Consider the following 23624-nt stretch of genomic DNA (forward strand, 5'->3'; position numbering starts at 1 on the left):
TACTTGTACTGGCTAGTTTTGTGTCAACTTCACAGCTGGAGTTATCACAGAGAAAGGACCTTCAGTTGAGGAAATGCCTCCATGAGATCCAGCTGTAAGGCACTTTCTCAATTAGTGATCAAGGGGGAAAGGCCCCTTGTGGGTGGGACCATCTCTGGGCTGGTAGTCTATAAGAGAGCAGGCTGAGCAAGCCAGGGGAAGCAAGCCAGTAAAGAACATCCCTCCATGGCCTCTGCATCAGCTCCTGCTTCCTGACCTGTTTGAGTTCCAGTCCTGACTTCCTTGGTGATGAACAGCAATGTGGAAGTGTAAGCTGAATAAACCCTTTCCTCCCCAACTTGCTTCTTGGCCATGATGTTTGTGCAGGAATAGAAACCCCGACTAAGACAGTACTGAAGGCTTATCAGACACCTTGTAGACCAGACCAGACCAGACCAGACCAGACCAGACCAGACCAGACCAGAGCCCACACAGTGATGGACAGACAGACAACACCTTGATATGGACACATCTTATCCTCTATTTAAACCAAACCTCCTTCCAGGGCTTCAAAGATGGTTGTTTGGGGTTTGGGGTCATCATTTTTCTGTGTTAGTTCCTCTTCTCAATGTGGCCACATTGAGTGAGTCTCCTTTCTCTGTGTCACATGGAATAGAAACCATTGCAAAAGTCCCTCCCCGAAGCCAGCTCTCACGGTCACAAAGCAAGCTGCCCTGCATGTCAGGGGCCTACATGGGACATTGTCATTCCTGCATGGTGAAGGGTACCTCTGCCTGCTCAGTGGCCAAACATCTCAGCAGTCCCAAAGGGTGTTCTGAGTCCACCCTGGCACCACAATCCCTTCTTCTGCCTGCTACCGGACTGTGTGGAAGGCCTCTCTCCCATCCTCACTTCCCACTCATGACACTACCCACGCCAATCTGTCTCTCAGGGCCTCCTCAACCCACTAAGGCATTCTCAACAGCGAGTGCAACACACTCTAACATGACTGCCCAGTCCTGGCTTTCGATATGTTGCCCTGGTTCTGTAGCTCCCACTTCAGGCAACCCCAGTCAACTGTTCCCTGTTACTCTTCCTGGTGTTTTCCCAGGGGTGATTTCTGCCCTTCAAACTTGCAGGGTATCTGTTGGACTCTTTGAAACACAGCAGTGCAATAACTGAGGCAGAACTGACTACCCACAGAGATCACTCAGAGTGTGGACATGGTCTTCTTCGTTTCCTACCCTCCTTCTCCTTGGTATTGCTGAGTGCCCATGCTTCCTTAGGCCAGGGAGCCCTCCTCTTCTTCCCTCAGTGACCACATGGCTTGGGACACCCACATCTCAGAATCACACTCTTTGATGCAGCTACACTTCATATTTCAGCGACTAAAAGTGACTGCCCATCAGCATGGCTAAACTCACTCACATGCTTGACCTCCAAACCCAGTCTACTTGCTTCTCTGCCCCAATTGCATGTTTCTTTCATAGGTGTTCAAGCTGGTGAAAACAGGGCCCCTGGTCCCACAGCTCTTTTTACCCCAAGACCAGTGAATTCTCGTCACAACCAAACTAGACCTCTGCCTTAGTCCCTGTTTTATTTCTGTGAAGAGACAGCATGACTAAGGCAACTCTTACAAGAAAGTTTTTAATTGGGGGTTGGCTTACAGTTTCAGAGGCTTAGCCTGTTCTCATCATGGCAGGGAGCATGGTGTTGGAGCAGGATCCAAGAGCTACATCCTGATCCATAGGCAGCACACAAAGGCACTGGGTGTGGCCTGGGCCCTTTGAAACCACCAATCCCACCCCCAGTGACACACTTCCTCCAGCAAGGCCATGTCCCCTAATCATTCTGATCCTTCTCAAATAGTTCCACTTTCTGATGACTAAAGCACCCCAGACTCCCTTACGCATGTGCCACCTCTGCAGCTTCAGGGACCCATGAAACATGGGAAGTTACAGAAGCCAGAGAATCATTAGTTTTAAATATTGCCTCCCCCCTCACATACACAACAGCATTTCACTATGCAGCCCTGGCTAGCTTGGAACGCTCTATATAGACCAGGCTAACTTGGACACACAGAGATACAACTGCTTCTACCTTCTGAGAGCTGGAATTAAAGATCTGGCCCAAGTTTTAAATAGTGTTACCTTATTTCTCATTTCTTGTTGTTCTAAGTGTTTTTATTTTTAGCTAGGCACAAACCTATAATCCCCAGCATTGGGAGATGAAGGTAGGAAGACTGTGGGTTCAAAGTTAACCTGGGATACATAATGAGACTGTGTCTCAAAGTAAAAGTTTTTAATGTTTTATTATTACCAGATCTTAAAGTTGATCTCTCACTGTGCCTGAGTTATGAATTAAGTTTTTCATGGGTGTATACAGAGGGAAAATAGTCTATTGTATAGGATTTGGCACAGTCCTGGGCTTCAGGACCCACTGGGGTCTCAGGGTAACTCCAGTAGATAAGTGGGGATAGCTGTAGTCCTTTCTTCCTGCCTCCACCCTTGGTCACCTCACGCTCACCTGGGCGAACCCAGCCATTCCCCAACCTGGTCCATTTTTGATTTCCAGTAGCCGTTGCTCAGCAATGCTCTGATGTGGCCAGGATAATGGCCCCTCCTCTCCATCCAGAAATGGAGAGGGACTTCCTTGGTCCCCAGGGCATCATGGGAATATCCCAGCCTTGCCCTGTGTTCTGCCTCATCCTTTGCCTGCCCTGGTGTCTCTGATCTGTTTGCACTCTGAGCATCCAAGCATGAGCACATGATCATACCAAGGCATCATGACTTGTGGACAGCTGGCTGTGCTCCTTCCCTATGGGAGCAGTCCTGATTCTCCTCCCAAGAATCAGGAGGTCTCATGTTGTCCATGGAGCCTTGCAATAGGAGGAAGCCTGTGGACACCTTGAAGGAGGCATGGAAGATTGGCATTTGGAGGGGACTAATGCTGGAGACTTCATATATTTCCACCCTTGCCATTCACAAGATGTCTGCATGCCTCTCTGCAGAAATGGAGACAAAATAAAGCACTCTTCAAGACCAGGCCAGAACTGAGCATGGTGGGGAACTGCTCTTTCCTGATATATTCCAAATGACTCATCATGCAAAAGAAAGGGAAAAAGTTCGAAAATAAAATATCTTTAAGACCCATCATGTTCTCCTTTTCTTAGAGCTGCCCTTTTGGAGGGATGCTGTGGAATCTTCATTTACCATCTACAGCTCATTTATTTCTTGTATTCCTTTTAATTCTATCCTTCACTCCTTTCTAAATTGACCATTTAAAATCAATGTGTTTTCTGTCCTCTGAGGCTGTCTTCTGGATCTGTAACTTCTGAGTCTCAGATCTATCTTTGAGGAGGCTTTGATGGGACCTCTCAGGGCTCCTTGCAGGGCACTGCTCCAGGTTGGGGTCCTTTGAAATTGTTATTCCTGGGAGGAATGTGTCCCCCAGGATTTAGAGATTGGTGACCAGAAGATCACAACACCTTCGAACTGCACCAATTGATCCTGCGGATCCACACCAGCATTGGAAGGCATGACAGAGAGTGGGGGCGGTGTCCATAGGGTAGGAAATTATGGAGGGAGTGTGAGAGGAACATCTGGAAGCAACATCTGGAAGAAATGGCTACTTCCTGAACTCCTCAGCTTCTTCCTACCAACTAGCTGGGCAGAGAAACGGTTGTGGAAAGGTCTTGAGCCATGCCTCCCCTCCTGCAGATCCTACATTATGGGAAAGCCAGGAGATCCAGGCTTAGCAGTTGTTCTGAGATTCAACTGGGATTTGCAACCTACAGTATGAGCCTCCATGGAGCCCATGAGAAAAGCATAATCCAGCGGATTCCCAGAGTCTGCGTAATTGTGGCTTTGGGTGATATCTGTGCCCATTAAGTTTGGGAAACATTGGGCTGTGAAGCAGAGCAGATAGCTATCCTCAGGATCCCAGGAGGCAATGTGGCCAGCAAGGATCAGCAGTTGGGCAGGGACTACCTAAAGTGTTCAGAATTGAAATGTCATCTCGGTGGATTTGTCCTTTGATGAGTATGAAGTGTCCTTCCCTATCTCTTTGTATTACTTTGGTTGAAAGTCTATTTTATTAGATATTAGGATACCTACTCCAGCTTGTTCCATGGGTCTATTTGCTTGGAAAACTTTTTTCTAGCCTTTTACTCGGAGTGGAGTGTCTATCTTTGTTGCTGAGTTGTGTTTCTTGTATGCAGCAGGCTGATGGATCCTGTTTATGCATCTACTCTGTTAGCCTATGTCTTTTCATTGGAGGAATGGAGAGATATTACCACTGATTGTTAGTTCTTATTATTCTGATGGTGGTGGTGGTGGTGGTGGTGGTGGTGGTGGTGTGTGTGTGTGTGTGTGTGTGTGTAAGAGAGAGGGGGCTCTCTTCTTTTGGTTTGTTGGCATGAAGTTATTCATTTCTGTTTGCAAACATCTTCAGAACAGAAATGGCGGCCAGTGCAGGCTCTCTAGCTGATGCTGGTGGCAGTTCAAGCCTACGTGGGATGCATGTGCAGGGGTGCATACTGAAAATGGAGAGGAAGAGATCCTTTCTCACAGAAGCATGGAGTCAGATAGTGTCGGCAGTGGCTGGAAACAACTGGCCTGGGGTCAGGGAAGGGAGGCTGGCTTTGAGGATGGTTCTGATGGGATATTGTTCAATGAGGCCATGCAGGGAATGAGGCAAAGCTGATGATGGGTCCTTGCCCATCTTGGCTCCATTTGGCTGCAGCTCATCTAACCACATGAGAAGATTCGGCCTTCAGAGGTCTACTGTACCTCTCCCTCTCTGAGAGCCAGGTGTTAGTGTTCAGGGCCCCTCTGCACTGCCACCCTCCCCTGTTGCTCTTTTGCTTCCTGGACACTGCTCTCGGCTTTGACCATGACTGCCCTTGGACCTGGTAGAGCAACTCAGTGGCTTTGGTGCTGTAACCATCAGTGCATCAGTCCACTGCTCTGGTTGCACCAAAGCACTGACAGCTCAAAGTCTTTCCTCTGTGTCCTTCAAAACATTAATGTTGGCTCAGGCAAGGCAGAGGAGACCTCTCATCCCAGCACACAAGAGACTTGGGACAGGAGGATCTCAAGTTCAGTGCCAGGCTACATAATGGGACCTTGTCTCAGAAGTCATCAAGAAAGCTAACTGGGATGGAAGAAGGGCACACGGGCTAATGCAGCAAAGGAGCACCTCTCTATAACTGGAGCTTTGTGGTGACACTGGGTGTGTTGCCGATGATGAGAAGACTGTCGGCTATGGGAATAAAGAGGGCTAATGGCAATGGAAGTTCTGGATGGATGAGTTTGCCTGGTGCTACCCACATACAGCGTTAAGCAGCAGGTAATACGTGCCCACCCACTGGATGGAGGGGACATGGAAGACATGTACAGACCTAAGCAGCCAGCACAAGGTAGAGCCACAACTCAGGAGAACCTGAGGCCTGGGAAGGTACACATGCCACATCCAATGTCCCTGTTCCCACCTGCCACCCATCAGAGTGTGGGTTCTACCAAACCCCTTTCAGTCCTTCAAGACACTTTCTGGGTCTCTTGTGATGGTTCACACAAAGCAGAATTACTTCCCAAGAAATTTCTGCTCAAATCACCTCATGACATTTGCAGCTGTTTTCAAGCAAGAGCTTGATGTCCCTGGGGAATGTCGTGGCCAGGAGCAGCCAGGTTGCAAGCTACTGTGTGAGGACCAGCAGAGACTTGGAACATGAGATGACATCTGACCCAACAAACCAGACCAAAGCCTAGCCCTGCCGGGATTCAGCAGTGCCCTCCCCCCCTCACTGCCTTTGCTTTTCTCTTTTCTCCTCTTAACCTTTGTTGAGACAGGGTCTTGCTTTCAAACTCATGATGCCCCTGTCTCAGCCTCCTCCGCTGCCAGCTTCTGTGTAGAGTCAGTTCTGGCAGATTCTCCAGTGCAGGTCCACATCTGCTGGCCCTGCAGAGCTGTGGCAGAGCTTGTACCTTAAAGAGAAGGGCTGAGCTTAAAGTGGCTCTGGGTGGCAGCCGACCACCCTTCTACTACAGCCTTCTGGGGGCTGAGTGTCTGCTTCCAGCAGGAAAACACAGGATCCAAGTGACATCTGAAGATCTGGGACACTGGGGTGGGATGAACTGTGAACCTCAGTTCTGCAGTGACGAGGCAGTGAGACTCTGTAGCTCCCAGCTCCCCTTTACCTCATCTTCCTTATGTGTTTGGTGGGTGCAGTGGTTGTCGTTGCTGTATTAGTAATAGCAGCCACCACATCGTGGCCTCTGCTGTTAGTAATGACGGCCACCAGTGCACCTCTATAGTTGTTTCAAGAACTAAATAAAGCCCAGGAGCTGATACAATAGGAGGAAAGAAGACCCACATGGGGTTTAAAACTCCATTTATTATATGTAAGTACACTGTAGCTGTCTTCAGACACTCCAGAAGAGGGAGTCAGATCTCATCACAGATGGTTGTGAACCACCATGTGGTTGCTGGGGTTTGAACTCAGGACCTTCGGAAGAGCAGTCAGTGCTCTTAACCGCGGAGCCATCTCTCCAGCCCTGTTTAAAACTCCTAATGGGTAACTTCTAGCAATAGCCAAGTTGAGACCCACTGGGTTGGCACAAGCAACCTTCTGACAGGAATTAATTTTATTTATATATGTGTCTAGCGCATCCCCCTTTGTCCCTGTTTCTCTCTTTCCTTCCCTTTCTATCTTCTTCCTCTTTTCCCCTTCACGTGCACGTATGCGTGTGTGTGTGTGTGTGTGTGTGTGTGTGCAAGCCCTGGCCATGTGTATGGTTACTGATTGCTTTGCAACCCAGTTATCCCTTGAATACCTGTTTCTTTTCCATAGATGGGAAAAGTGGTGCCCGTATCTCAGGGTGTGGGCAACAGGTAGAAAGCTACTTTGAAAGTTGTCACAGTGCTTCTCCAGCCCTGGGTATGCTCTGCTCTGCCTACCCTCTCATTCCAGTCTTGGGGTTTTCTTTTGTTTCTTTCCAGGATTGAGAAGGGAGACGTGAGTGAAGAGGAAGACTTCCGCCTTGCCTGCCGCCACGAGAGATACCCCACCCGTAAGTGCTTACGTGGTGGGCAGGGAGCTGTACCAGCAGTCTCCTCCAGATACACACCACACATGGGAAGCCTGGTGGCTCCGGGCCTGGCCTGACATCCCCAGTGGCCTTTGAGATCAGCCGTGGGTGGGATCCACCGAGGCAGGGAGAAAAACATTGGACAGATTAGCTTAGGGGCTCTGAACACATTCACTTCATCAGCCTCACTCTGACGGACACATTAGGAAGGATGCAGGGCAGCCAGGAGAACAAGTGTCAACTCCAGACTCCAAAGGGAGGCAGAGCTGAGTGTTCCTCACATCAGATAGGAGCTGCCAAAGACAGCAGGTGAGGCAGTCACATCTCAGTGAGCAGCTTTCCCTTGCCAGCTCCATTGCATATGGGTGCTTTTCAGGCTTCCACGAATCCCTAACTCCTAACTCCCACAGGCAGGAAGCTTAGCAGGTAAGTGAATTAAGCCTCAGAGAGGTAGAGACTTGCCCCAGGTCACACATCCTTGCTAGTTAGCACAGACCTCTGCTCTGGAGGCTTCAGTCTATACCTGATTCTCTATGCTTGAAGGCCAGGAGTACTGGGAGCTGAACGTAAAGTCCGAGCCTCCTACCCTCAGCGCTCTCTGTCTCTATGTATCTATGTGTCTATTTATGTATATGCTCATCTGTCTCTATATCTATGTGACCGTCTGTCTGCCTGCTTGTCTGTCTGTTTATCCTTTCATCTATATATCTGTCACCTCTCATCTATCTCTCCACTTATTATCTACCATATATGTATCTTCCATTGGAGCCTCTGTCTGCCTCATCTGTTGTAGGTCTCTGCTGACCTTTCTGTTCACTCTTGCCTCTCTGTCCATGCACATGCCTCTGCAGTGAGCTCAGGGTCAGAGGTAGAGAGGGCTGTGCTAGCTGCAGTCAGGGCAGCTTGGAAGCTGGAGTAAGCCCCCGTTTCTGGGAGAACACAATGGTAGCTTGAATGTGACCATGGGGACACATAGATTTGGGGGCTTTCTGATGGCATTGTCAGAGTGGATCAGACTGGGCTCCTCTGGGATCAGAACTGATACATCTCACACATGCACACTTACACACACAGAGTCTCTCTCGCATATACACACTATGTCTCTTACACTCATACACTCTCTCTCATAACTCACACACACATACACAGTCTCTCTTACACTCACATACTCTCATACACACTCATATACACACATACACTCTCACAAATACATACATACACTCACACACATATACACTGTCTCTTTACACTCATACACACACTCTCATACACACTCACATATGCATACTCACACACACATACACACACACTATCTCTCTTACACTTACACACTTATACACATACATGTTCTCTCTCTGTCCCTCTTTCTCTGTCTCTCTGTGTCTCTGTGTCTCTGTGTATCTCTCTCCCTCTCTCTCTCTCTCTCTCTCTCTCTCTCTCTCTCTCTCTCTCTCTCTCACACACACACACACACACACACACACTCACTCACAATGACAATAACAGGCTGTATCCACTGAACTTCATTTTGCTTAGGGGACCCAGACATCATAAGCTGGAATGGACTTGGGACTCAAGGAAGAGGTGAGCAATTGGTTCTAGCTGAGAACATCAGGGCAGTGACACAGGCTTGATACTGTCCCAGCTACGACAGGAATTTCTCAGGTCACTGGTGGTGGCTACCAGAGTGTGGAGCCATGCTGTTGCTAGCTGGCACTCAGCAGGTGTGCCCCCATGATCATTAGAGCAAGAGCAGGGAGAGAGGAGCCTTGGGGTCACACAGAACTTCTGCAGGAGCCTTCAAAGGCATGTGTCACCATCAATAGAAGAGTTTGGTAAGAGGTCTCATGGCTTTGCTGGTGTTGAGTCTGGGGGCTGTGGGGGCATCTCTGAGGTGGTGGATGGAGGGAGAGCACAGGCCCACTAAAGAAGTTGTTTCTATGATGCATGTGAGGCATTCACTTGTTCCCTTACTCATCCATCCATCCACCCATTACCCAATCCATCCATCCATCCATCCATCCATCCATCCATCCATCCACCCATCCATCCATCCATCTCTCCATCCAGTCATTCATCCATCCATCCATCTATCCATCTATCCATCCATCCACTCATCCATCCATCCATCCATCCAACCATCCATCTACCCATCCATTCAGCTCTCCATCCATCCATCCATCCATCCAGCTCTCCATCCAGCTCTCCATCCATCCATCCATCCATCCATCCATCCATCCATCCAGCTAGCCAGCCAGCCATTCATCCATCCATCCATATATCCATCCATCCACTCATCTATCCACACACCCATCTATTCATCTATCCACCCATTCATCCATCCATCTATCCATCCATCCATCTATCTATCCATTGACCCACCCATCATCCATCCATCCATCCATCCATTCACTCTCTTATTTAATCACTCACTCATTTATCCCTTACTCATGGGCTCCTCTGGGCCCCAGAAGTCTGTAGGACAGCAAGGCCCATTCTGTTGCTGCACAGTGTGGCAAGAGCTATGGTGGAGTCCCCACTAGCCAGAGACATCAGGGTGTGGCACCTTATCTAGGGCACAGTACAGGGGCTTGAGAGGATGAGCTCTTTCATTCACTGGGTCAATTCAGCCCGGTGGACGACAGAACAAGGAATCCTAGGAGGCCAAGAATAGCTCTGGCCAGACATGGTGGCACCTTCCTGTCATCCCAGTATTCACAGGCCAAGGTAGGAAGATCATAAGTTTGAGGCCAGCCTGGACTGCATGGTGAGACCTTGTCTCAGCAAACCAAAAGACTGGGCTTACCCAATATCATATAGTCAAGCAGTAACAGAGGGGATGCAGGCTCAGTAGTGTGGAGGAACTGTCTGTGTGGACCCATCTCTCCAGGCTGGGTCCTGAGGACGGGAACCCAGCAAGAGTAGAGTGCTAACAGCCTAGAGAAGCAGCTGGTCCCCAGAACCCGGCCTCTTAGTGGCTGTGGGGTTGCTGCCCAGAAAATATTTTGGAACCGCTTGGGCGAGTTTTGCAATATTTCCTCATGAAGCAGCTGCTCAGATCCTGCCGGGCACAGCTTGCCGGCAGGAGGCATGGGGGAGGAGGGTGTCAGGGAGCCACATTATTAAACACTTGCTGTGTGCGCTCAGCAAAGCTCCTGCCTGCTAGCTCTTTGATGACTGATCCGGACGTAAGAAGGAAGAATTACCAGGCAACTTTGCTGAGCAGAGAAGAGACCTCACATAATCCAGTCTGCGATGAAACCCAGCTCGGCACTGGACACGTTTCTGTTCACCGAGGGCTCCCGCTCATACCCCAGGACCCCGGCCTCACTCTCCTCCTCCCTTTTGCCACCTTAGGCAGCAGCTACACCATGTTTAAGCTCTTTCACTTCCTCGGACCTTTGTCCTTGCTGGATGCTCTCCCTCTAAAGCTTCGTGTGGTTCACTTTGTCTCCTAAGCTGTGGACTAGTTTCGCAGGTGCCAGGTTCTCTCCTTCCCAGCATCTGACTGACTCTCCCCGACTCACCGTGTTATTAGGCCCCTGCTTCCCAGTTTCTCTCATCTCTCTGATAAACACCTTGTCCATCTTGTCCATGTCTCTAGCCCAGGCACCCAGTTCAGCAAGTACCACACAGTTGGTGCTCAGCGCTTGCCTCTGCACCTCGGAGCATCTCCCACAACTTCCTCCCAGAGCAGCTACTCTGACAAGAAGAGTTATATAAACTTTCCTTCACTTCTAACTACTGCCAAAGTTGCTATTTCTCCCTTGGTCCTTCTATGATTTGTTTCTGCCACAGTTTCTTGCTCTGAGGAGAGGCTGCCTTTGGGGCTCTGCAGTGCCACCAGCTAGTTTGGGAGCACATCAGATGTGACATTTGATGGAATTGATGCTGCCATCCGATCTGGGTATCTGTGTCATCCTCTGGGGTGACTGGGGTTTGCAGCGCATGGCTCCTGTCAAGTCTGATGCCTGGGACAAGCTTTTGATTTGCCAGGTGTGTCTGTGAGGCAGGGCTCTGCAAGAGCCTGTCATTGTCAGGACACAGAGGCAGCTTGTGGGAGCTCTGTCAAGATGGGCTTTGGCCATAGCTGTCCCCCAGAACAGCACAACGAATTTTAAGGAAGACTTTCTGTGGGCCTAGAGCAACTTGGCATTTTGATTAGATCAAAATCAAATTCAATAGAACACTGCGAGAGTTGTTTCTGTTATTAAAATGGAAGCAGACCAGACCATATTTTCAAAATAAATATCAAGGCCAATTTCCTGGACTCAGACAGGCACGCAGCTTGAGGACATCTGAGACCCTGCCATCTGGAGGTCAGGGGTCCCAGCTGGAGTTAGTGCTACTGTGCTGGGGTGGAGCGTCGAATGGAGAATGATCTCTGTTCAAGCTAGGCTTCTTCTGTATTTTGTTTTGAGGTCGAATTTCACTATGTAGCCCAGGCTGGCCGCAAACTTGTCATTTTCCTGTCTCCACCACCTGGATTGGGATGGCAGGTATGTGGCTATGTTCCCAGCAGGCTTCTGTATTTAAAACGGGCTGCCTGTGCCCTTGGGGCCCACTGGTCGTAGAGCCAGTTCAGAGTGGTTCCTGCCTGCTGCAGTCTGCTTGGTCATAGACTGGGAGGACATTGCTGTGTCTAGGGCCAATCTCCCTGACCCATCTTTTTGAGATACAAGCCTGACTCCATTTTCCCAGCTCAGAGCCAGGCCCCTCCCCGCCTGGGGCATGGGTGGCATCCCCCAGGGGCCTCTTCCCACGGCTCCTGCCTGCTGCTCACTCTTTGACCTCCAGGCTAGCTTGTCATTCCACTCTCTTCCCACCAGAGTGTTGATATTACCGGCACAGGAGCCTGCTGTCATTCAGTGGCCGTTGTGTATCCCCCACACAAGGTAGTGCCATGCGTCCACACAGTAGGTCCCCATGAAATTATGATATCAGTTTGGTCTCTATGAGGTCATCAGCATTCTTTCTGTCTTGTAGCAAAGGAACTGGCTCTTGGGACTGTCACTTGGCCCAGGTTACAGGCCTGCTAACTCTGTTCATGCTGATGCTTTTCTGTTTGTCTGATTTTTGATCCAAGGCAGTAGTATTCCAGTCATGCCCGTTGCTAAGAAACACTTGGGGACTCTCATTAAAATATAGGTTGCTGCAAGGCAGGGTAGCCCATGCCTGTAAGCCAAGCACAGATGAGAGGCAGAAGGATTACAAGTTTGAGGGCATTCTGGGTGACATAATTGAGAAGTGTGGGATCCAGGCTTGTAAAGTATGATGGCGTGTCTTATGACAGACTCCTAAAGCCTTAAGGATAGGATGAGTGGTCCTCTGAACCTGGCTGGTGCAGCCCTGGATTCCCTCTGCAACCATGTGTGTTGCTTACCTTCCTCCAATGACAAGATTGCTGGGCATTCACACCTCCTAAAAGCTTCCCAGGGCTGCCAAGAATCTATTTCACACCTCGTTCCTTCTGCCTGAAATGACCCATCCCTGCCCTCTAACAAGGCAGTAAACAGATTGCAATAGAACCTGGAGCTATTGCAGAGTCCAGCTGCAGAGTCTGGGAATGGCTGCTACCACCCAGTGTCCTGCATTGAGAGCAGCGCATGTCTCCATACGCTACTGTCTGGGGCTGTGAGGGTGAAGATGAGGATATGTTAAGTTTCCATGTCTGTGACAAAACACTTCACAGACACAACCTAAGGAAGGAAGGGTCGATTCAGGCTCACACTTTGAGAGGATTCAATTCATGTGTGCTTGGCCCCATTGCTGTGAGCCTTGGTGAGGCAGAACATCATGGGGGGAGAGAGGGGAAGTTGTTCCTTTCGGTGGCCAGACAGCAGAAATCATATGGGGCTAGGCCAACATGCCCTTGAATGGTTCTTGCCAGTGACCCACTTCATTCAAGCCGGCTCCACCTTTCCAGGTTTACCCTGCGCTATAGTTGTGCAGATTTATATTTCATCAGTGAATTAACTAGATCCATTAGGTCAGAGCCCTGGTGATGTATTGGTTCTGGAACCCCCCCCCCATCCCCTCCCCACAGACACCCTGATCTCCTAGGCATCTTTCAGTCTAGTGCACTGGCAATTAAGACGTCATAGTGCTTGTGAGACTAGAGTTTCAGGTTCACATCCCAATGGAGACACCTTGGGTAAACTACTTCTCCCAGGTGAGCCTCGGTCCCTCAGCTACGGACAAGTACAGCAGCAGGCAGCTCCTGCGTTACTGAGTGCAGATGACAAGAGTTGGTTTCAGGTGTAGTAGCGCTGCTGTCATCACTCACAGCTGTGCCTGTCTCTGTCCCCTCCCTGGAAGCATCTAGAAGGCAGATAGTGTTTTCCACGTGTGTAACCCAGCAGTCATTATGACTGGGGACATGCTTGATAAAAGATCCAAGGACTTGGTGGTTCTGGGGAAGATGCATCAGGTAGACTTAAGTATGAGGAAGAGACCAGGGTCAGTGAAGGTTCAGAGGCCCAGGGTCTCAGGCAGAGCAGATAAAGCCACCCTCCTCAGACTGCATCCTCTCCTTCTCAGGTGGGCCCACTTAAGCCTGATCCTTGTCTCCAGCCCATATCACATATTCATTTGACAGACATATACATACCATCAGCATGGGGCCAGTGGCTGGGAGCCTGCTGTGGATCCCAGCAGAGCTGGCCTCTGTCCTAGTGCATCTGAAGGCCCTCATGCTTCGTAGAGGTGTATGGAGAATTAGGAGCCACGCTGAGGTTGGGCCATCTAGAGCATTGTAGTGTCACAGACGGACCGGGCCCTTTGGCTAGAGCTGGGTAGATATTATGTGTGTTCATGTTTTGATATCAGTTAAAAAAAAAAGGTCTGGGTGTGATGGAGCAGGCCTGTAACCCAACACTCAGGAGGCTGAGGCAGGAGGATCATAAGGTTGAAGCTGGCCTCTCAGCACAGTGAGACCCTGTCTCAAAAGCAAACAATAAGAAAGACAATTGAAAGTAATGAAAAATCATCGTTCTAGAGCCTTGCACACATCAAGGCTCTCTACGCTTAGGGGAGGGGAGGGTCTAAGGGGAAATTAAAACTCCATGTTACCCGCCCTCTCAGGGGGGCTTGAGCCAATTTCTTTCCGACTATGAACCTGTGTTTCCCCATCTGTGGAGAGAGGTGCTGAGCCCAGTCCTATTGAACACTTGCACTTTGTTATTTTGTCATTGTTCAGAGACCAGGTGCTAAGGGGCCTCAGTGCAGGGGCCAGCTGGGCTTTCTGACTCCTGACTCCTATCTGCTCAGGCTCAAAGAGGTGAGGCTGCCTGACAAAAGCCACGCAGCTTTAAACACGTGCATGGGGCCGAGAGGATGGCTCAGCTGTCAAAGTACTTGCCATATAAACATAAGGCCTACTGTGGGTACCCAACACCCTGGTTAGAAACAAAAGAAAACTCCACATCTGGGGTGTGCTTGTGAACTCAGTACTGGGCAAGGGACTGGAGAAAAAAACTCTGGACTCATTGGCTGCCAGTGTAGAACTGGTGAGCTCCAAGTTCCATGAGAGACACACATGCCCACATTCAAGTATGCACATTCACATATAACACACACATACACATGGGCACACACACACACACATGCTTCTGTACCCACCCACCCACCCACATCTCCCACATGTGAATACACATGTACACATACTTCCCACACACATCTCCCACATGTGAATACACATGTACACATACTTCCCACACACATCTCCCACATGTGAATACACATACACACGCACCCTCCCACACACATGTCACATAGCTTGTGTGTGACAGAGCACAGAGTTGAACCGAAGTATAGTTTTACCCCCTTAGCCATTGCCAGATGACGGAGGTGGAGGACAGCTGTACTGTACACAGGTAGGATAGGGTGGTGGGAGATCACCCCAAGTTTAGTAGCCTCCATTACCTCTTCTTGGCTTCATTTCTTAAGAAAACATCAGCTTAGGACTTGCTTGGACCAGGCAAAGTGGAGTGGGCTATGGGCTCCCATCTGGGCATGCAGATGGTCCCACCCCAGGTAAGTTGCTCTGAAGGCAGGGGCGGGGTGGGGGCAGGATCAGGGAGAGTTCAGTGTTTCCCAGGAGAGCAGGAAAGATGGGGTGGGGAGTAGTGGGTAGGATAGAGATTCCTCAGAGGGTATTTCTAGCTGGGGGACAGGGCATGCGAATCACAGGACAGAGTCCACAAAGACAGGCTGGAAAGCAGGCAGGCAGCACAGGTGGCCTCCCTTGGGTCAAGTCAGGCTTTGTGGCCTATACTTGTCATTGAACGTATTTTACAAACTGCAATTCTCATTAATTAAAGCTGGATGGTTTTATTTTGAAACCCCAAGTTTCAGTGTCTCTGAACCTTCTGGAAGATCTGAACTCAGGTTCCCTGTGGTAAATGTCGGTTGGCGGGGAGCAGGCTGGTTCTGTCCCCACTTGTGAGACGTGCAGGGCTGAGCTGGATCCTGAATCTGAGCACAAGGTCTCTCTGGCTGATGACGGCCTCCGTGAAGAGGCCAGGAGAGAAGGTGGTGGGTGGAGGGCCTTACGGGGGCTGATGGGACAAAATACCAAGGGATTTCAGACCTGAGTACCTTCTCAGAGGAGGAGGGGGGAGCCCCAGTCTGTGATGGGAGCCCCAGTCTGACCCCAGAGCAAGGGGTCAGAAAGCCTCATTTTATCTCAAGGAGTAAGATATATTCTGCCTGATCATCCTTAACACACACGCACTCATGCACATGCAAGCACGCACGCACACACATACACATACACGCACACGCACACACACACTTTCTCTGTTCCTTTTTGCAGTTTTGCCTACTGGCTCCTGTGAGAGCAACTACAGTCATTTCTAAATATTCATTTAGAAAAACAAGTCAAACCTTTCTATGCACCAAATATTTGCTTCTCATTAAGGGGAGGGGGGACCCAAACACCTTTATTTCAGCAACAAGCTCATCCAAAGACTGCAACTGTTTTGGTAGCCGAGGCCAAAACAAATGTTCCTCCCCCAAGGCCAAATGATTCCAGAATGTTTGCAAAATGTTTTTCATTCCTTTAAAAATACAGCAAAATGTACAAAGCACTACCATTAAAGAATATTAAAAACAGAAGGGGAGAAAAGCCAAAAGAACAAAATGACACACATCTTGCGCATCTCCCAACTTCTGCATCCAGCAAGCCGTTCTTAGTGGCTGGTCCCATGGGGACAGAGGAGCAGTGAGCTCTCTGTCATGAGAGGTATGCAAGTGCCAGTGGTATGCTCAGAATCTCATCCTGATGGGTTCTCTCTGAACTGTCTGACCCTAAAGGATGTCGTAGTCACTGGAGCTCAGAGTACAATGTCTCTCGATGGAGAAGGTTGGAATCAGGAAGCCTTGACCCACTTAGCTCCGTGTGGCTGCCATGCTGGCCCAGCTGCTGATCTGTGGTTGGCCTCTGCCCTTCTTGTGTTATAGGGAGACAGAATTTTGGTCTGGCAGGGGAGGCAGGCAGGCTCCCCATCAGAAGGTGGTATGCACTCAGTCTAGAAAGCTCCACTGGACAGCAAGTATTGGGACACTTAAAGTGGTCCCCTACGAGTGACAGGATTGGTTTAGGCATATCAGAGAAACCTTGAGGATACCTGAGGGAAGATGGGGGTAGATCCAAGAACTAATGGGGTACAGGAGGAAGAGTGTGGGACAGGGAGGGGCTTTATGTTCTCAGCTTGCCAGGTCTCTTAAAAGCAGGGCAGTGGGCAGTGTTGGGTGGGGACAACATACTCAAGGTCACCTTGGGTTCACTGATACATACTCACTATTGGGATGGGGCATAAAACCTAGGTATGTGAGGAGGATGGAAAGGCTAAGAGATGGTAGGGTGAGAGGCTGGTAATGAGCCTGTGGGCACGCGCGCGCACACACACACACGGTGGGCAGACAAGGCAGTGAACTTCTGTTGGTGGGTAAGCTGGTGTGTGCAAGCATTAGAACCTAGATTACAGGCAGATGTAGGCAGGAAGAGGGCTGGTGGGCATGAAGTGGAGTGGAATGGGGTGATGGTCTGTGGGGAGTGGGGGGTGGGCGTGTAGGAGGAGCATGAGTGGGTTTGGGTTGTGGGTGAGTGGGCTGGCACCGAGCACTGGCTGCATTTCCATATGCTGGTGAGTCCGTGGACGGTGGTTTGACAGGAGCAGGTAGAAGCAAGCTGAGGCTGGGCCAGAGGTCAAGGTGGTATGGGTGGAAGAAGGCCACTGTCAGCAGCATCTGCCTTGTCTCTTTCAGGGCACCAGCCACACATGGGAGACTCCTGGCCACGGAGCTCAGCTCACGAGGCGGCAGAGCTAAACCGTCAGTGCTGGGTCCTGGGGCACTGGGTGTGATGTGGCCCAAGCGCCCCGGCCTTCCTGCCATCACTGGCACGCCCCTCCCACAGGACACGGAAGCCTGGTCTCTGTGCTGTGGACTCAGCTCTCCTGTCGTGGAGACACCAGGCCTAGACTGCCACCACTGCCTGGGTCTCGGAGCCCCAGAAGTGGGTGAAGCAGGCCTGAGGGACTGTCCAGGTGGCACAGAGACTCGGAGACAGCGGCCACCACCACACTTAAGAGCCCCACCCAGCTGGAAAGCCAGGAAGAACATGGGCATTGACCACTGGATGCTAGACACCCACAGCCAGCCGCAAAGTCAAGCAGGTGCCCAGAGGGGCAGGGTCCTGTGCGGACAGGGAGCAGGGCTTATTGAGGGAGAGGCAGTGTCTGCTTCTGCAGGGGCCACAGAGCAGGCACACAGAGGGGCTCAATAAATGCTTGTTGAATCTGTTCTCTTGCTATGTATGGGCTGGCTCCCCCATCATTAACTTACCCGAGATGTAAGCCCTGGGCACTGAGATCAGCTAGAGTCCAGCCTGGCCTGGGGAAGATCAAGATAGAGACAGGTGGGCAGAGCAGGAGAGGAAGGCCAGGAGCTAGAAGCAGCACATGTGTTTAGGAACTTCAGCAATGTGACACCACCCTGACCCTGGGGGTCCTTTACCCTGTGTCTAGGGCCACTTTACAGAAAACCTCTGGCTCAGTTGCCTGGAGGAAAAACAATTCCTGTCTTGACTATGAGAGCTTGGGTCCAGAGAGAGAAATTTCTTGCTTGAGACTAGAGATGACATGTGCGACTGTGAGTTTAAACCAGACTTGATCCAAGTTTAGTATCCCAAGAGCCTAATCCAGCCCTGAAGGATTGGCAGACCGAGGCAGAATGTGGTCTTCTTCTTCACTCATCCACCCATTGCCCACCCATGACCCACCGTCCCACCAGCCAGCCATTTAGCCAACATTTGGCCACCATCATCTACTGCCACTCATCTGTGCATCCATTCATCCAACCATGATCCATCCATTCACCATCTACTCACCCATCATTCATCATCCCGCCCATCCATGTGTCAAGACCATTTAACCAACATCAATCCATCCATCCATCCATCCATCCATCCACATGTGGTTCATCTATCTAATCCTTCACCCATTCCGCAGTATGTAGCCACTCATCACCTATCCAACCATCCATCTATCCATCCAGCCAGCCAGCATCCATCCATCCATCCACCCACCCTCAATTATCCATTTACCCATGATTCAGCCACCCATTATCCATCTGTCACTGTCATTCCTCCCCTTGTCAATCATCCATCCACCCATCCGTGCTTCAGCCATTTTCATCATCCAGCTATCTGTGCATCTGTCTGCATACAGGTGTCATCTATTGTGCCCCTACTGTGTGCCACACAGTGTGGCAGGCTCTTGAGATGGAACACTGAATCTTCCAGTGAAGCAGACAAGGGATGGAATGGGAGGTGACAGCTCAGTGTATTAGTGCTGGGTGTGGTACCTGCTCTGGAGTCAGACTGCCTAGCATCAGATCCTGTCTCCTCAGCCCCGGTGGCCTTACCCTGTAGATGGGACTCTTCACTGTACCTACCTCTTACAGCTGCTGGGGGTGGGGGTGGGGGTGACACAGAATGGTGCCTGTGAGCACAGGGAATAGCAGAGTCTAGACCATGGAAAGCACCCTGCCATCATGTCACCGAGGAGAGTTGGGGCCATGGAGCTGAGGCGGTGCCTGTCGGAGACCACCTGAAGGGTCGGCGATCAAGGAAATGATATCCAAGACATCTCGTTGATGTCAGGTTGTGGAAGGAAGGACAGGACAGGAGAGGGCTTTCAAATGGTCCAAAGGCAAGCACGGAGGGATTGGAGGTCTGTGGGGGTGGAACCAGATTGCAGAGAGGACTCAAAGCTTCATTGGGGACCTGTAACTTATCCTGGGGACAGATGGGTGCTCTGGAGAGGGTGGGACAGGCCAAAGTGAGGTGTGTAGTCTAGAAAGTCACCACAGCTCCAGGCTAGAGTAGATGATGAAGGCGGGACTCCCATGTTCTTGCAGGGCCCCAAGTGTGAGGAGAGTGCTGTAGGTGAGGAACGAGGCCCATGGAGGGCCAGGTGGTTGACTTAGGGGCCAAGAGGAGGGACTGGCATGGGAAGAGAGGGCTTAAGGTACTGTCCTGTGTCAGGCAGGGCACGAGGGGTAAAGGATGATTCCGTGCTTCTGTATGCAGACATGCCTGTGCTCAGTCACTCTGAGAGCACCTCTCTGTGTTCACACAGTTAGTGACTCTGGGGGAGACAAAGTTGACCTGGCAGAGTCCTGCACAGTTGTGAGGGCACCAGAAGACCAGTATGTGGAGTGGTGGCACTGGCCTTTCACAAGTGGGAGCCACTGGGATGGGGCCTGAGCATGGTCATTGGTCTGGAATCTGACCCTGCCACCAGGAACTTTGTAGGTGTTAGTGGTCATCCAGGAGCCCTGTGAAGTTAGTCATGGGCCCCAGGAGGTCTAGGAAATGATTTTAGTTGCAAAACTGCCATCTATTTTAATAGCTGTGTTTATGTAAATGTGTATTAGAAAACTGTGTACGGGCGTGTCCACGCTCCAGATGCAGGCACTGCTGCGTAGAATGAACCACAATAGGCATTTCAGTAAAAAGAGTTGGCTTAAAGAAAAATACTAAATAAATAGTCATGCAAGTGGTCTGTGATTGTGCTATGCGGGTGATTGGAATGGGGGTTATTGCCAGGAGAGAAGAAAGGGAGGGTGGACATGGAGCCATGAGACATCAGGTCCTCCTGGGAAGCAGCTGGAACCCAGCTGTCTTCCGGTACAGCAGGAAGGCTGCTGGCCAGATAAGAGGAAGCAGCTCCAGACTACTGACATCATGGTCTTACAGTCACCTTCTTGAGGGCTGTCTTCCTCCTGGGAGCAAATGCCACTGTACTTCCTGCCTGGAGCTACAATCGGGGAAGTGCCACTTGGTCTGGGAGGAGCTACAAACCACCCAGAGTCCTGGGAGTCAAGGCCAATCTACATGGGCTCAGCAGCTCTGTTTCACACCCTGAGCTGGTGCATGCCTGTCACTCTTCCCAGGTCTGGACCACATGTGGCCATTGATCTTCAGAAGCTGACCTGGGCCAGACTGACATTCACAGATGCCATGCTAGGAAGTAGACTGTTTTAGTGTTCAGGTCTGGGGATGTGACACAACTCCCAGGCCTCAGACAGGGGCCTTCGCAGAGCCTGCAGGCTCCCTGATGCCTTTACCTCACATGACTGTCACCTCCTCTTTCCATGTGCAGAGGGACCCATGGCTGTCTTTCCCTGGCCACAGATGACGGGCAGGTCCCAGTCACCACTTCTTCCCTGGTTTGTGGCCTTGATGAGTGGTTACCCTGCCACCCCCCGGCCCCCACCGCACCAGGACCTGGTCACATACTCATCTCCCAGGTAATGGAAATGTCAGGTTGATTCATGGGCCTTGGCTGCCAGGCCTGATGAGAAGGCTGGCAGGAGCCGCTGCTACAAAGGAGGGCTGCACAAAGCATCCTCATGTGCACTTGGACAGGCCTAGGTGGGAATCCTGCCCTGCCTCAGTGGCTGACCCTGTCTGAAAACAGGTCACTGGGAGACCAGAGGACACACATATTCAGAACATAGCTGTATACAGAGCTGCCTCAAGGAAACAAGATGGAGAAACATACTAGGGCAGGAGGTTACCCATGCCATCCCTAACAATAAGAAAGCCACTTCAAAGAGTGAGGAGAGCCAGGTGGAAACTATAAGGAGCCATTGAAGCCCTTGCTGAAGTATGAGGCAGGAGACACTAGGTAAAGTGTGTGTTATACACACAGCTCATGCAAAGGTCCTGGGGTTGAGAGTTACCCCCACGGTGCTGCAGTGGAACCTAGTGCTTGGAGCTTGGAGTAAGAACAGACTGCCCCTGAGCAGACTTCTGGGATGTGATGTGGGAGACTCCAGGACTATGGCACAGAATGGGGTCCTCATGAGGGATGACAGACATTGATGGGGTCTTTTGGACAGGTAGGGTCAGCACACGCTGCTGTGCTAAGGTTTCCTTTTGTCTGTGTGAGCCTGGGGACAGGGTAAACTGAGGGACTGCATCAGGCCTTGGGGGAGATGGTGGCCTAGTCATTAGAGTCAGAGAGCTCAGAGGAGGGGTGGTTGGGAGGGTGCCTGGCAGCTGGCCTTGCTGCAGGCTTGCTCTGGACGGGATTCTGGACAGGCAGACACTGGAGGCCACAGAGGTTAGGATTGAAGGAGAGGGAAGGGTGTCCCCTACCTCTATGCAAATCAGATTCTGGATGGTGGGTGGGCCGGTGCTCTGGCTCTGGGTACCCTTGTGCTGACTAGTCTGTCAACTTGACACAAGCTACCATCATCTGAAGGGAGGAAACCTAAATTGAGAAGTTGCCTCCATAAGAGTGTAGGCAAGTCTATAGTGATCGTTGCACAAGGGCTCTGCCCATTATGAGTAAGCGTCACTACCCCTGGACAGGTGGTACTAATTGTATAAGAAAGCAGGCTGAGCAAGCCATGAGGAACCAAACGGCACTCCTCCACGGCCTCTCTATCAGTTCCTGTCTGCAGGCTCCTGCCCAGTTGGAGTTCTTGCCTTGGCTTCTCTCAATGGCCTGTGATTCTGGATGTCGGCTAAATAAGCCCTTTCCTTCACAAGCTGCTTTTGGTCATGGTGTCTCATTACAGCAACAGAGACTAAGACAACCCACAACTGCTGGACAGCTAGCTCTACCCCGGCCACTGTGTGTAGCACTCAGAGCAGTGGTAGTCACTGCCATGAGGAAAAGCCAGTCTTCTGCAATGAGGATTCCACTGTAGACAGACAGGAAGTCACTGCCGGGCTTTGCCTGTCCCCAGAGCTGCACAGCTCCTGTCCCCTGGCCAGTCCTTCTTGGACTACTGTCCACGAGCTCCTATACTGTCACCTTTGCTTTCCTGGAGGACGGTGGCCTGCTGCTGCCTGTGGGTCTGGCTGAGGTGGGAGACTAGGAAGAAGTAGAGGTAGAGGGGTCTGAGAGAGGGAGAGGCCAAGCTGGGGACAGGACTACCCGGGGGTTGTGCCTCCCACCTTCCCTTGCTGAGGAGGGAGCAAACTGGGTGAAGTGTCTCAGAACTGGTAGAAAAGAGCCTGCCACAAAAGACAGGGGTAGGAGTGGAGTATAGGGTGGGCATGGCTCTCTGTCCCATTGACGGCTGTGAGAAGTGTTTGGAGCAGTCAACTGAAGCTGAACACAGAGGGGCAGGCAGGAGGATGGCTTGTTGCCCTGGCAGAATCTCTGTCAGTGTCATACAGCCCCAGGATCCCTGCATCCTGCTCCCAAGTCTGTGTGTAATGGAACGATAGTCACTAGGAGGCTTAGCTGAATGCCTCCTGGAGTGATGCACCACGAGACCCAAGGTCTGCATGCAGGGGCAACTCTCAGAAGTAGGTACTGCTGCTGTGCAGTCTGGGTAGGGAAGCCTGGGTGGAGCCCAGACTCCACTGAGATAACACAGCCAGGGGGTGCCCAGGAGAGGGTGCCTTGGGTTAGGGAATAGAGGATGGTGCACCTGTACTAGAACTCAGGTCTGCCTGCTCTAGAACCATTGCACCGAGGGGAGGCAAGGGCAGCTACAGCAAGTGCGGCCTGTGTCCATCACCCACATTGCTTGGAGGAGGGCCTCAGATAAGCTGGCTCCTATTGCAGTTATTGTTGTTGTTACAATGAAATAAGGCTCCACGAGCTGCCCTTATGCTGGGGCTGAGGGCCAAGCAGTTTCCAGAGAGGCCTAGAGCCCACACGTGTGTGGTGTTAGGAGCATGCAACACCTGTGATTCGGGACACAGCCCTGGGCTTGTACAAGCTCCCTGGCCTGTGGCAGGTCCTCAGGCTGGGGCCTCCCTATGAACACTGTTGCCATAGCTCTGATCCTTCACATGTGCTCCCTGCCTTGACCTCTTGGCTGTGAAGGACATGAAAGCCATCAGAAGGGGCTACGGGGACATCTGGAGAGCATCACCCTGGGCCCTTTCTAATGGCAGCCTCTCTCACAGCCAGGCACTTTATATGTAAAATGGATGAAATAGTTTATGGCGTCTGTTTACATGGTGGCAGGTGGATTCCAGGAAGAAAGGGAGTCTAAGGGCACGTCCCCACCTGCAGGCAA

At 51.0% G+C, this 23624-nt stretch overlaps 1 protein-coding gene across 2 annotated transcripts in view; it reads left to right on the forward strand.

Annotated features, from left to right (window-relative positions):
• The window catches only part of Gsg1l (GSG1 like), a 199688-nt gene extending 179562 nt beyond the window's left edge, over positions 1–20126 (forward strand). For both annotated transcript variants that reach the window (XM_021168971.2, XM_029479143.2), the window contains exons 6-7: positions 6979–7049; positions 17337–20126. In XM_021168971.2, coding sequence (XP_021024630.1) covers positions 6979–7049; positions 17337–17434 — 169 coding nt within the window. In that variant the 3' untranslated portion in view covers positions 17435–20126. The remainder of the gene's footprint in view (positions 1–6978; positions 7050–17336) is intronic.
• The last annotated feature ends 3498 nt before the right edge of the window (positions 20127–23624 follow it).

The sequence above is a fragment of the Mus caroli genome, unplaced genomic scaffold (genome assembly GCF_978045245.1).
Source record: "Mus caroli unplaced genomic scaffold, Mus_caroli_1 scaffold_8, whole genome shotgun sequence".
Lineage (NCBI taxonomy): Eukaryota > Metazoa > Chordata > Mammalia > Rodentia > Muridae > Mus > Mus caroli.